We start from the raw sequence: 14,932 nt of genomic DNA, 5'->3' as shown, positions 1-14,932 counted from the left end.
ACTACTACTACTACTACTACTACTACTACTACTACTACTACTACTACTACTACTACTATAACTACCACTCCTCCTCCTCCTCTATTACCTAGCATTTATGCAGTGCTTTAAGGATTATAAAAACACTTTATGAATATTATCTCATTTTATGCTTATAGCGACCAGCAAACTAGGCACTCTTGCTATAGCCACTTTATAGACAAGGAAATGGAGGCAGACAGATATTAAAACATTTGTGCAGGGCCACACAACTATTAAATAAGTGATTTGAACTTGGGTCTTTTTTATCCCTATCTAGCACTGGCACCATCTAGCTGCCACAGAAAGAAACTAAAATGAGGTCCCTTAAATGTTAACTACAATTCTGAGGGATTTATGGAAAAGAAAGCTACCCACATTCAGAGGAAGGACTGCAGGAGAGGAAACATATAAGAAAAACAACTGCATGAACGCATGGGTCGGGGTGGACATGATTGAGGGTGTGGACTCGAAACTACCACACCAATGCAACTACCAACAATTTGGAAATTGGTCTTGATCAAGGACACATGTTAAAACCAGGGAAAATGCGCAGCAGCCATGGGGGCGGGGTATCAGGGGGTGAAGGGGAAAGAGCATGAATTATGTAACCATGTTAACTTTTCTAAAAAATAAATATTAATAAATGTTTTTTAAAAAAAGTTAACTACAAGGGGGCAGCTAGGTGTTTTAGTAGATAGAAAGCCAGGTCTGCAGAAGGGAGGTCCTGGGTTCAAATCTGGCCTCAGACACTTAATAACTGTGTGACCCTGGGCAAATGACTTAACATCTGTCTGCCTCAGTTTCCTTGTTTAATCCTTTGCGTAACCCTCACTACTCAGATCTGTCTTTGAACTAATACTTAGTATTGATTCTAAGACAGAAAGTAAGAGTTAAAAAATAAAATCAATCAATAAATAGTAATAAAATATAATAATAAAAACAATAATAAAATAAATAATAAAATAGTAAACTACAGGAAAGCACTTCTAAGAAGGTAAGAGTTAAAAAATAAAATCATTAATAGTAGTAAAATATAATAAAATAAAATAGTAAACTACAGGAAAGCAATTCTAAGACAGAAGGTAAGAGTTTTAAAAAATAAAATCAATAATAAAATAAAATAATAAAATACAGGAAAGTCTGGAATCACCTGACTCACCTGGTCACACACTGGACTGTTGTCATTCACATCAGTGACAGTGACTTCCACCATCGCCTGAGTGACAAAAAGCCCGTCAGTGGCAGTGATGTTTAGAAAGTAAATATCTTGCTCTTCTCGATCAAGAGGTCGCTTCACATAAACCTTCCATTCATTTTGCACCAGACCCAAAGCGAATCTTCCTCTGGGATTCCCTCCTATAGTCAGGGAAGAAATCAATCTCCTTAAGTTGCTGGAAGAAAATGCCTTCTCTACCAAAGCTATTGGGAAAGGAACCAGAAGGTGGTCTCACTTCCTCCTCCAACACTCTGGCCTGAGATGCTAAAAAGTGGCAACCACTCAACAATCCTAAATTCATCGGACTCTCCTGTAGCAAAAGCCTGGCATTTATGTGTCCTGTGTGGAAATGAAGACAATAACTTCCAGAGAAAAACAAAATCCATTTAGAGGAGTCTGGGATGATCTGTTGTTTGATTCTCCCAAAGGATGATCAGATTCAAACTATGAAAAATCAATATAGTCTTCTCGCGACCATACGGCTGTCTTTCCACTTGGTCTCAGGAGAGGATGTAATACACCATAGATAGCTCTTGTTACTAAGACAATTTCATTAAGCTGTTGATTATGTAATCAAGGAATGGCAGTCAGTTCTATTAAGGAATCTTGTAATGAAGTTGATCATGCAGCTGTGCTGTTCTTCACCAGGAAAGGAGATTGGGATTTTTAATTTCTATTTTTTTTTAAAGTTTCCAGGACACACAAAGAGACGTTAGTATTTAAAAACTCTCACCAAGGGTTTTAAGTAGCAGTTCAGAAATAAGTGCTATAATTGAAAGGTGCTTAATAAATGTTTGTTGGTTGATTGCAATTAGATCAATTTATTAGAGAATAAAAACTGAGAGTAGAGTAGAGATTTAACAGATTAGACTTTTGATTGTACTGGAATGTATTGATACTTGACTTGGCAATATGACATTATATCAGTTAGCTTTGCGATGCCAGAAGTACTTAAAGAACAGTGAAAAAATTAATAAGGCAATGCCACTTCTACCCTCTCATCCGATAACATGGAATTAAAATGGACAAGAAGTTAGGGATCTTCTTGGGTTATAACTGATTGTCCATGTCATTCACCAGATCACCAAGTTTCCATGGCTCCCTACTGCCTCTTGGAGAAAACAAAGACTTCTCTGGCATTTAAAGCCTTTCTTTGTTCCCAAATAATCTTTATCTGATTTTGCTTTTCTTGTATTTGTGCACTCTAAATTCCAGACAAACTGGACTATGTGGGGTACTTTGTACATTGCCTTTGTTCTTTGTCCTCCACAATCCTGGAGCGCTCCTCTCCTCTATCCTTTGCTATTACCAAAAAGCCTTAGATCCAATGCCATTTTCTCCTATAAAAGGTCTTTCTTGACTCTCTAAAAATCTGTAGTGCCTCCTTCCACCACTAGAATTACTTTTTATTTGTTTTTTTCCTTGGCATATAATCTATATTTGTAGTTGCTCTTCAGTCATTACAGTGGCATCTGACTCTGTGACTTCATTTGGATTTTTCTCTTGGTAAAGATCCTGGAGTGATTTTCCATTTCCTTCTTGGGCTCATTTAACAGATGAGGAAACTGAGGCAAATAGGAACAAGTAACTTGCCTAGGTCACACAGCTAGCAGGTACTTAAAGTCAGATTTGAAGTTAATTTTACCTGACTCTAGGCTCTATGCTCTACCCACTGCTCTACCTAGTTGCCAAAGCTGTATGTATTTCCCTGTCTATTTCCCCAAGTGTGTAGGCTTACAGGCAGGAACTGTTCTATTTTTGTCTTTGTACCCCCTAACATCCATCACAATTCTTGGCACAGAGCAGGTGCCTGTAAAGTGAATTAAATTAACATTTTCCAGGGACTTAAGCCTCATTGGAAAACAGGAGAGACCTCACCTTTTGCTCAAAGGATTTTAAAAAATAGGAAGTCAGAGAACACATTCTTATCTCGTAGAACACCTGAGGGAGGAAGACTGAAAGTCCAGAAAGGGAGTTCTAATTTGTGACCTTCAAGTAGATTTATGCCACAGTTCAAAATGATATTCCTCTGGTGAAAGAAGCATAGAGAATACTTGTAACACCTTGGGAAACTGCTGGCAAAAGGTAAGGGTCCACGTCCTCTAGGGAAGATCAGGATGGGCCCTTGCTCTCCCCTAAAATCCAATTATGCTTCCTCTGATTATTTTGACATGCACGAATTTAACCCTTCTATGGCATTAAATTGTTTTTGTCCAGGTCTCAACTGTTTTGTTGCTCTAGAAAATGATTAATAACGTTTTGTTAATCTGGAGCACTCTGGCCAAGTTGTGTGCAACCAACTGCTATGTAAGAAGGAAGAGTAAAATCTAATTAATGTCAGCTGGTGGTGGCATTGCCAATAGTAATTGTTGCTTTAAGCTACTGTGTGTTCTCCACTTGAGTAGAGTTGATGGGATAGTGTATGGGCCCTTTAAATCACTGGGATTTCAGGGAAAAGGCATAAATAATTAGAAAGGCATATTTAACTTGAGTCTTCCTAATGAAAAAGAGTTCCTTGGAATGTCTACAAGGCTTCGATAATAAAAGTGAAAACTTATAAATCAAAGATGATCCACACGTCTCTTCTCTTCCTTCCTGTTATCCTTCATTCCTCTATTGCAGGAATGTACATTTTACAGATGGAGGGCTGACAGTATGTGATAAAGTCTAAAATGCATAATGAGACTTAAACAGAAAACACTGTCAAGGAAAACAGTCTCATGGAGGCAAAAGGAAGGAAAATGGGGAAATGGAAGGTACCTTTTGCTAGCGCTCATATGTATGCCCTGCTGCAGCTCTTATTCAGTAGTGATTAATTAACTTTTCCACTAACATACTTAAGCAGATTCCATGTCCTAAGGGCAGTCTAATTAATTCCTTTTTCTCTCTGAATAATGAAGTTTTTCTAAAAGGAAGCAACCTGACTACTAGTATTGATGGATTCTTTAAAATCTTTTGTCACTTTTCTTAAGTCTTGCCTCCGAATGTCACAACATCAAAATATTGACCTGAAAACCCTCAAAACAATTTTTAGGAGGCCTGTTCACCATTCATTAAAGGTTCATTTTCCCCTGGCAACTGTCCCCTTATTAGCTTCACCCATTTGCTAATCTAATGATGCTCATGCCAGGAAAGGCAGGTAGTGTGATGGTTCTCAAAGTGTGGCCCAGGATCTCCTGGGTCTCTGAGAATTTCCTGGGGAGTCTGTGAGATCAAAACTATTGTTGTAATAATACTAAGATGTTATTTGCCTATTTTAAATACTCCTCCCTTTTCCAACTACAAATCTATGTGGGGCTGGATTTTCTTTATATACTTAAACCAAAACAACATATTGCAACAGATTGAATGGAGAAGCAAACATAAGAATCCAGCTGCCTTCTATTAAGCCAGACATTAAAGAGATTTGCAAAACTAAATGCCACTTTTCTCAATACATTTTTTAGTTTTGGAAAATAGTTTTCTTTTCATAAAATACATTTTATGCTATAATATAATGATGTTATTTTTAAACTGATAAATATTTTTTAAATTTATTGATGGATTTAAAATTTTTCTTTTATGGGAAATGTTGATATTTATAATCCATGATGAATAAAAGCTCTTTGGAGCCCTCAACAATTTTTAAGAACATAAAGGGGTCCTGAGACAAAAAAAATTTGAGAACCATTCACATAGTGGATAAAGTTCCTGACTTAGAATCAAAAGGCCTCAATTTAAATCCTCTCTTACTATTTCATAAGCTTATAAATAGATCAGCTTATAAAACAGATAATATTTGTGCGACCTATTTTTCTAATCTTTTTATACCTTATTCTCCTGTACCTACTCTGTGATCCAGTGACATGGGTGTTCTGGAGATTAAACAAAACGCTTCATCAGCTGACAGAAGTCTTTTTATTGGTTGTCTCTCATGTCCGGAATGCTGGCTGTCCTCCTTCTCTCTTTCTCCTGGTTTCCTTCTAGTCTCAAAGCTAAAGTTTCATCTTCTAAGAGACTTTTCCTGGTCTTCCTTAATCTTAGTCTTCTATTGCAGGTCAAATATTAATGTCCATGTTTTTTCTCTCTACAGAAATGTTTTCTGGGATTGTGACAATTTGTTTTTCACTGGTCTAGTAATGATGGGAAGATTTAATGATAAACCACGATATTTCAAAAGGCAGTGCTTATTTTCTCTAGCTGAGAATTGTGTAATTGGTTTAAATTTTGTGACTTTGAACTACATTTCCCTGGAGCTCACTGACTTCTTATTGTTATGTGCTGATGTAGACAGGGGATAAATCGGGTGGTCTTCCATGGCTAGGGCTCTCTCCTTCCTATGAGGACAGCTGTGAATGTGGGACTTTTGAACAGGTAGATCAGCTTGGGCACGTGGTTTTATTTTGTTACCTTTTTATTCCTTTACTCTTAGTGATTACTAATAAATCTTTAAAAAACATAATATTTGAAGTTATTATTATGTATTCATTTTAATTTTTATAGAATTATTCTGTTATTTGTTTTTCCTGCCAAACCATTTGAACAGCACAGTATATTTAATCTGGTAAGTTTTGGGGTGTGTCAGTGTATATATGGGTCCTAGTTTTATTTCTTTAAGTTCTTTTCCCCCTTCAAAAAAACAAAACAAAACAAACCACAACAAACTCACTCAAAACAGGTGAATTATCAAAAATAAATAATCTAGTGAGGAAAAGAAAAAGGATATCCAGAGGATGTATAATTTCCAATAGTACTGGCCCTTTGACAAAGCTAATCTTCTCACCTATAAAAATATAAGTTCCCTGGGAGTAAGACCTGATCCCTGTCTCCCTAGAACTCAGCCTAGAGTTTCTGCACTGAGAAGATATTTGAACTGAGTTCTCCTCCTTCCCCCATCCACCACCTTCCACATTCTACCCCTTTTCCAGACAGCTACACAAATAATGGAAATAGGCGATAGGGGGACTGACCTGTAATGTGATAGCTCACTTGCCGATTGATGTCCGATGTGTCTTCGTCCCAGGTGCTGAGGAGGGCTACCACTTCCCCTGGAGGATCGCTTTCCTTCACGTGCTCTCGGTAGACTTCGTGGCCAAAGACAGGTGCATTGTCATTTATATCTGTGACGGTGACTGACACCAGGGTTGTGGAAGACAGGGAGAAGGCTTCTCCAAGGTCTGAGGCCAGCACTGAGAAAGTGAAAGTGGGATCCCTCTCGTGGTCCAAGTCTTTCAAGGTGCTGATCCAGCCAGTGTTCGTGTCGATGCTGAACACTTCCATGACCTTCTCGGCATTGGAATCAGAGTGGAGGGCATAAGTGACCTGTCCGTTGGCACCCCAATCTTTATCAATAGCCTTCACCTGAATGAGTCTGGTCCCCACAGGCATTCCCTCCATTATGATGGCTTCATAGCTTGAAGCATCAAAGAATGGTTTGTTATCATTTAGATCGAGGACCTTGATCTCTATGTCAACAGTAAACACAATGTCCACTTTGTCCAAGGGAATGGTGGCCGCTACCTTAAAGTGAAAAGCAGGGGTCATTTCGCGGTCCAGGCGCTTGTCCAGTTTGATGGTGCCAGTGTCCTGCTCAATGATGAAGACTCCACCTTTGTTATTTTCAGGTCGTTCGCCATTAACGGTACTAAACACAACATTCTGACTAGGCAAAATCCTGAGAGAATCCACTGTGCTTCCAATGACGGTATCTTCTGGAAGAGCAAAGGAATATTGGGGCTGGGTGAAGGAAGGTAAGAGTATTTCAGGAGGCAAGACGTGAATATAGACAGGAATGAGGGAGTGCTTTACTGGGATACCACCATCGACCGCTTTGACAAAAAATGACAAGACGGTGTTTTTCAACTGGTGAAAATTACTTTTTGTGACCATCCAGCCATTGTCAGGGTCAATTTCAAGAAGATCTGCTACCGAGACAGAGGCCTCGCTGTAGAGCGAATAAGTAATCCTTGAATTCACTCCATCATCTGGGTCGATGGCTTGCACCTGGGTCACCAAGTGACCTCTTCCAACATCGGCTCGGACGCTAGCTCTATATTCTACTGTCAAAAATTGGGGAGCGTTATCATTTTCATCCACGACGATCACCCTCACGGTACAGAAGGTTGTTCTCCCTCCGTCATCTAAAGCCCTCAAGAAAATACTGATGTCCCCTTCCATTGGGCTTTCCCGATCCAGCCTTTCTGTGGTGATGACTTGCCCATTGTTGTCTATCAAGAATCGGTCCTTAGCAAAGTCATTGATAATAGCATAGCTGATCTGTCCATAGATGCCTGGATCCCCATCGGTCGCTCTGACATGAATGACCTTTGTCCCTGGAGCAGCATTCTCCCTCACTTCAGCAACATAGGTGCTTTGTGAAAAGGCAGGACTGTATAAATTAGCACCGAGTATCCTGATATGCACCTGTGCTGTGCTAGTGAACAACCCGTCAGAGACAGACACGTTTAAACTATACAGAGGCTCCATTCTCTGCTTCCGGTGGTTGGACAGGGTGATGATACCGCTCTTGCTGTCCATCAGAAAACTCGTTCGATCATTCCCAGATAAAATGCTATATTCCAGCCGGTCAAAATCAGAGCTGTCGGCATCAGAAGCTTGGACACAGGTCACAAAATGGCCCCGTGGGGCTAATTCACTCACGTAGGATTCATAAATCAGCTGGTTAAAAACCGGAGGGTTGTCATTCATGTCGGTCACATAAATATTAACAAGTACCTCGCTGCTCATTGGCGGGAATCCATTATCTGTTGCCCTGACTTTTAAAGTGGATTGTTGTACTGATTCATGATCTAACATGCGAGCTGTCAAGATTAAGCCACTTGTGCTATCTATGTGAAAATAATCAGTACTATTATAGGTATCCTGGACAATCTGGTATTGCACAATTTTATTGTTTTCTGAATCTGCATCGGAAGCGACCACTTGCAAAACAGGCGTGCCGATGAGAGAGGCTTCCGACAAGGTTGCGTTGTAGGTGGGTTGATCAAATATGGGGGGATTATCATTTACATCATTAACTAGCAAGTCGACAGTGACCTCAGCCCTGGCACCAGTGAGAGCATCACTGGCCCTCACCGTCAGTTTAAAAACAGGTGTTACTTCATAGTCCAGTGGGCTGATGACATTCAGAACTCCGGTGTCAAAGTCAATGTTGAACTGGTTGTAAGGATCCCCATCCACGATGATGTAAATGATTCCTTGTCCTTCTGGGCTGGTGGCATTGATGCTGAGGATGGGAGTGTGCATTTCGACATCCTCATTGATGGAAGTCGTATAAAAAGGTTTGTCGAATACGGGCATCGCTTTGTTGACGATAGTGATGGGAAGCTCCACGGATGCGGACAACGCGGGCTTGCCGCCATCTTTGGCAAGGATGATGACTCCATACTCAATGTTGGATAAGTCAGAATTGAAGGCTTCTTTTAAAAAGACACTCCCTGATTCTGGGTTAATTTCAAAGTGGCCGTAGTCCTCTTGAAGGGTGTAGGTCACTTCCCCGTTGGCACCTTTGTCTCTGTCAAGAGCAGTGACCCGGTAGATGAGAGTCCCAGGTTCAGCATCCACCTGCACAGCAGCATAGTAAGGGAGCCCCACAAAAACTGGAGAGTTGTCATTGATGTCTTCAATGTTCACCCTGACGACCACCCTGGCCACACGCAGATGGTCTAACTCCCGACTGGCTTCTACCACCAGCTCGTACAACTCTTGTTCTTCACGGTCGAAGGGGACACCAGTTGTCTGGATGACCCCGGAGGTAGATTTTATTTTGAACTTGTTTCCTGGATTCAATATGCTATATTTTAAAGGTTCATTAAGGCGATTTCCAATTGCATTGACAATGGCTACTTTGGTGATGTTGGTACTGTTTTCTGAGATTGAAGCAAAGTAAAAACTCTGTGTGAAATGGAGACCACTGTCCATGGCTTCTTTCACCATGATGGTCACCATGGCAGTACCATAAAACTTACCATCTGACACTCTAACTATGAGCATATAATGATCTTTGGAAAGGCTGCTATTTTTTATGGAGAGCACCCCACTATTGGAATCAATTAAAAAATGGTCCAAGTTGCCTTCCATCAGACTGTATGCTAGTTCAGCCGGCACGTCTGAGTCAGGATCGGTTGCTTGGACTTTCAGAATCTCCACCCCAACGTAAGTGGGTAGAAGTAAGACCGTCTCAAACACTGCCTGCGTGAAAACTGGAGGATTATCATTCACATCCGTCACCTCAATATTGACCTCGGCTGGGCTCTCTGCAGTCAGCTGGGGGTTACCACTGTCTCTCACGTGAACGTGGAAATGGAAATGGGCAATGGTTTCATGGTCCAAGCTGGCGATTGTTCGGATGGCGCCCGTGCTGGAGTCCACAGTGAAAAACTTCTTTGCAGTGGACTCAACAATCTGATACACCAGCAAAGCATTCTGATTACTATCAGCATCTGTGGCTCGAATCACCAATGGATTGTTGCCTAAGCTACGGACGATGCTGTTTATGGGGGCAACTTCGCTGAGGCTGCCTGAGTACTGAGAGAAAAGGAAAATGGGGGGATTATCATTTTCGTCAACAATTTGAATATTAACTGTGGCATTGGATGCCATCCCTGCCATGTTGGTAGCTTGGATGATGAGTTGATAAGAGGAAATACGTTCGTAATCAAGGGCCTTTTGATTGGTTATCACACCAGAATATGGGTTTATGGTAAAGATCCCTTCGATATTTCCATCTTTCACTTCATAAATTACGGTAGATTGACTGATGGCAGAGATTAAAATGACTGATGTCCCAATGTCGACATTTTCGTTCACTTCTGCTTGGTAGTCTTTCTGAGTGAACTTGGGGTGAGAATTATCTGACATGGTAACAGAGATGCGAACGATGGCAGTGGCAGACATCGGTGGGGAGCCCTGATCAGTGACTTTTATGGACAAAACAAACTGCCCCATTGTCGTCATATCTGGTTCTTTTGATACAGTAATGATGCCCAAGATGGGTTCAATCTTAAATGTGTTTCCAGTGTTTCCTGAAAGATAGAAATTAGAAAAAACTATTTACACTTGTTTGACAAACACTTTTTTTATGAATATTATTTTCTTAAAAGATATCATAGGGCAACAGAACAAGCCAAATGAAGCACTTGAACTCATTTATTTCGATTTTAATGAGAAATGCTTCTTTGATTATTTGTAATTTATTTTAAGTTTTCCAAAATGTAATTGTCAATCTGGGATTAAACAAATAGCCCACCATGGGTTAAAGAAATTGGTGCGTTAGACACATTTGCACTAGACAATGTAATGAGTTGAAGGGAGAATTTTTCTGCTAGGATGAAAATTTTTTTTCTCTCTATTCTTCTGTGGAAAGGTATAGTTCAATCATAGAGCATACATATAAAACAGGAGAAAAAATATCTTCATTTGAAATATGAATATAGCATATGTTAATGAGGAGTCACAGAACATCATAGGGATTTTTTTTCACATTCCAAATGAAAACATTCTATAAAGTGAATTGGGCAGGTTTTTCCCCACCTAGACTGTGATGTATTTTCTCATGGATGAACCTCTAATTTGTGTGACTGGTTATATTCAGGCTATTTCAACTGGCAAGAATTGACTTTAAGTCATAGCTTATTACATAAATTGTTAAGGATCACTCCAGCTCAACCCAAAAATTAAATAAAGAAATGAAACCCTCACTTTGACCTATGATATTCTAACCTTAGAAGGGTCAAAAGGATTTCTTGTGAATGATGAAATATGAGTACATTCTGAATTCAGTAATTAAAATTAGCAACTTTGTGTTTAGAGTATTTATGGATCAGAGAAACGAGGAGCCACATTTTGACACATTTAGAATTGGAAGAGCTGTCAACAATCATACTGTGAAAGTTCAGAGCTTTGAAACAAACAGGAGTTTGAAGTTTGGAGAGCAGACAGAGATTCAGATGAAAGTGACTGTAACTACAGCTAGGAGATAAAACCTGGAGTGTGTAATGAAAAGAGGTAGGTGGCATAGATCTTGAAAAGGTAGCTGGTGGGAGGAAGCATCTCTAATCATATGTTTTTCCTCTTCTTATCAGGCATCCTGCCATTTCTCTAACAACCCACTCTCTCACAGACCTAGATTCCTTAAATTAAAAATTACACTTCTTAGTAGTTAAATATTTTTTATTCTTTCTGAGGTAGTGCATGATGGGAGACATATATAGACAATTTACTAAATGTCAAGACCATTAAGGCAGGTTCAAGACCACAGAGGGCAGATATAAAATAGATCTGGCTATAAAAATGCCGAGCAAAGACAGTGAATCTTCTAGGAAGAGACTTATTGACTAGAAAAATTTTTTTTTATTTTCCTTAATAAAGGCATAATGACTAAAGCATTTATTGAGATCTTCTTTTGTCCCTAGCTGGTAATGATCATCTAAACTCTATTTCTAAGTGCAAAAACCTTATTTTCCATAGCAGAGAACATTTCGTGTGGGAAAATCATTTGACTCGGGTCTAGAATGTGCACTTTGGATAATCAGGTCTTCTAGATGAGTGATATCTTATTTTTCAGTCCAAAACAAAGGTAGATTATGATCTTGACTACACACTGCCAAGGATCAATGCCTTATGTAGGCTTTCAAAATGTTCAATTAGTTAAAAATCTGTAATTTACTCAATCTACTTCTATATAATTTATTGTTTTAAAGAGTTGCTGTGGGAGCATTGAGAGGTTTAGTGATTACACTCAGAATGAACAAAAACACCCTTTGAACCCCGATATTTCTGACTCCTGGAATGGCACTCTGCTCACTAAGCAACACTGCCTATCTGATTAAGGCAAGTGTCTCACTGAGAGGTATTTGTGAAAAGAGGCATTTCGAGTCAATGGATAGTACCTTGGACTCAGGAGACAAAAAGACCTGAATTCAAATAATACTTCAGAAACTTAGTCACTGTGTGACCTTAGACAAGTCATGTTAACTCTTCCAGGCTCAGATTCTTTATTCATAAAATGGGAATAACAATTTCTGTTGTTCTGAGGATCCATACATTTTTTTTTGTAAAGTGCTCTGCAAACCTTAAATTACTAAATAAATATTTATTATGATAATAATTTTTAAGATAATGTAGTAATTTTGTAAGATATGTTTGCATCTCAGCAGGAAGACAAGAATAATTTCTCTTCACAGTGTAAAACTGAAAATACAGTAAAAATCTGAGTAGCACTGGTTTTGATATTATGAAAGGCATTTGATAAACTGATAAAACATTCAGAGGAAGTTGAATAAGGATGGTGGTGTTGTTGTTCAGTCATTTTAAGTCTCATATGGGATTGTTTTTTTAGCAAAGATACTGGAGTGTTTTTGCCATTTCCTTCTATACTTCATTTTATAGATGAAGAAACTGAAGGAAACAGGGTTAAGTGACTTGTCCAAGGTCACAAAACTAGTAAGTGTCCTAAGTGAGATTGGTACTTATAAAGAAGAGTATTTTAGGGCAGGCACCTCCCCAGTACCACCCAGCTGCCCTGGGAAATTATAGGGAGACAAATCCTTGAAATACGAAGGTGCCATTGTAGAGAAAAGACTTCTACAGGAGGGAGTGGGAACACAAGACAGCTATCTTCCAATGCTTAAGGTGCAAAGAAGAATTAGTTTTGTTCCAAGTAGCTTCAGATTCAGGACCACTGGATGGGAGTTCCAAGGAGGCTGACCACAGTGGAAAAGATGGAAGAATTTTATAACAATTAGAGTTGTCCCAAGATGGGATGGACTCCTTTGAAAAGCAATGAGCTCCAAGATTTTATTAGAAGGATCAAAAAAGTGTTTCTTCTTCTCTACCTTTTTTATTTATTATAAGGGATGGCTCTTTAGGGAATGATATGTTTGAAAGGAAAGTGATATAAAACCAAAATATTTCAATAATAGTTTAAGGGAAGATTTTAAAAAAGAATATTTATCAGAATATATGTATAACTCAGTGAAATTGCTTGTCAACTCTGGGACAGGGGAGGAAAGAGGAGAGGGAGACAACAACAAGCATGTAACCATGGAAAAAAATGGAAAAAAATTAAAAACAAATTTGAAAAAAGAATATTTATCAGGGGTTGGATCAATCAATAATTAAGAACCATTAATGGCTTACTACGTGTCAGGTACTGTGCTTGGATTCCGGGGATATAAAGATATAAATAATCAACAAAAAAGAAAGATTTCCCATTGGAAGAGGCTGATGTAGGTGACTTTTTTTTTTAATCCTTACCTTCTGTCTTAGAGTCAATACTGTATATTGGTTCCAAGGCAGAATAGTGGTAAGGGCTAGGCAATGGGGGTCAAGTGACTTGCCCAGGGTCAAGCTGGGAGGGTCTCAAACCCCTGAGCCACCCAGCTGCCCCACTATAGGTGATTTCTAAGGTCTCTATTGAAACCTAACCTGAAGTATGTTATTAGAGGGCACAAACCTGGTATAATAAAGTCTAGCTTTCTTGGTAAAGAACTAAGTGAAGTATCAGGCACAATTTGGTACTTAAAACTGTAATAGGTAGAGGCTGTAAAAGTTTAAAAGCAGATTTGTGTAAGCATGTTAGGGAAAGCCTTTGCTGGAAGTCATGGACATTCTGAATAGAATGCAGGGGGTAGGGAGGAGAGAGCTGAGCAACAGACATTGCTGTTTGTGAGGGGTTTGGAGCAGATGTACAATCAGCAGTCCCTTTTGACCTGGGATCTTGGAGAGTGGTGAAGGTTGTGAAGGCAGAAGACATCAATCCTGCAAGTCAACTCTGAGTAGTGGAGAGGCCTGTGATCTGGTGGACAGTTTGCAGACATCTCTCCCTACCTGGTTACGTTGGATCATCAGCTGTGCAGGAGTTGGTTCCTGGTATCCTGAACACATCTCTGGAACAGTTGTGAGACCCCAAATTCAAGCCCTCTTCCTCAGGTCCTTAGCCAAGCTATCAAAACCTGGCAGTAGCCTATTACAATACACTAAGTACATTTCCCCAATCACAAATGAGTAAGAGTCTCTTTTCAAGGAAGTTGTTGGTTTTTTCACCTTTCCCTAATATTTTCTAGTCCAAAGCTGTCACTGAAACATTCATATTTTAATTGTAACCATTCATGGAAGTGCTTCACACTTAAATTAAAGGAAAGAAACCTCCCTGCCACTGGCATGAAGAGATCACATTTGGCATCTTCTGTAACAGGCATAATGTTACAGAACATTTCAGAAAATATGTGGCTTGAATATTTAGGGAGAAAAAAAAGACAGAAAAAATTGAAAGCAAAATATAGCAGAAAAAAAGGAGATTGCCATTTTTGTTTTCTGAGACCACTCCTGGCATGGCCACGTCATCTCTTTTGTCAAAAAATGATTTCATGTTCTCATCTTTAAGCCACTGGTTTTACCTTATGGAGGTAAGGCTAATATAGATGTATATGCACATAGAGACATATACATATGCAAAGAATATATATATATACACATATATACAAGTACATATATAGGTATGTGTGGGTGTATATATGTAGATACAGAAATATATATACATATAAATGCATATTTGAATATGTATACATGTATATACAGACATGTACATAAGTATACAAACATATTCATGTGTGTATATATATGTGTGTGTGTATATATATATATATATATATATATAGAGAGAGAGAGAGAGAGAGAGAGAGAGAGAGAGAGAGA

The 14,932-nt window shown here is 39.1% G+C and overlaps 1 protein-coding gene across 1 annotated transcript in view; it reads right to left on the bottom strand.

The window, feature by feature from the left end:
* FAT3 (FAT atypical cadherin 3) overlaps positions 1-14,932 on the bottom strand; it is a 553,803-nt gene that overhangs the window by 81,283 nt on the left and 457,588 nt on the right. The window contains exons 9-10 of the mRNA XM_044668995.1: positions 6,187-10,260; positions 1,181-1,377 (exon numbers count right to left, since the gene is read on the bottom strand). Of these exons, the coding sequence (XP_044524930.1) occupies positions 1,181-1,377; positions 6,187-10,260 (4,271 nt within the window). The remainder of the gene's footprint in view (positions 1-1,180; positions 1,378-6,186; positions 10,261-14,932) is intronic.

This window comes from Gracilinanus agilis, chromosome 3, assembly GCF_016433145.1.
Source record: "Gracilinanus agilis isolate LMUSP501 chromosome 3, AgileGrace, whole genome shotgun sequence".
NCBI lineage: Eukaryota > Metazoa > Chordata > Mammalia > Didelphimorphia > Didelphidae > Gracilinanus > Gracilinanus agilis.
Note: the sequence above shows the minus strand (reverse complement) of the source record. Positions and strands in the feature narration are given on the sequence as shown.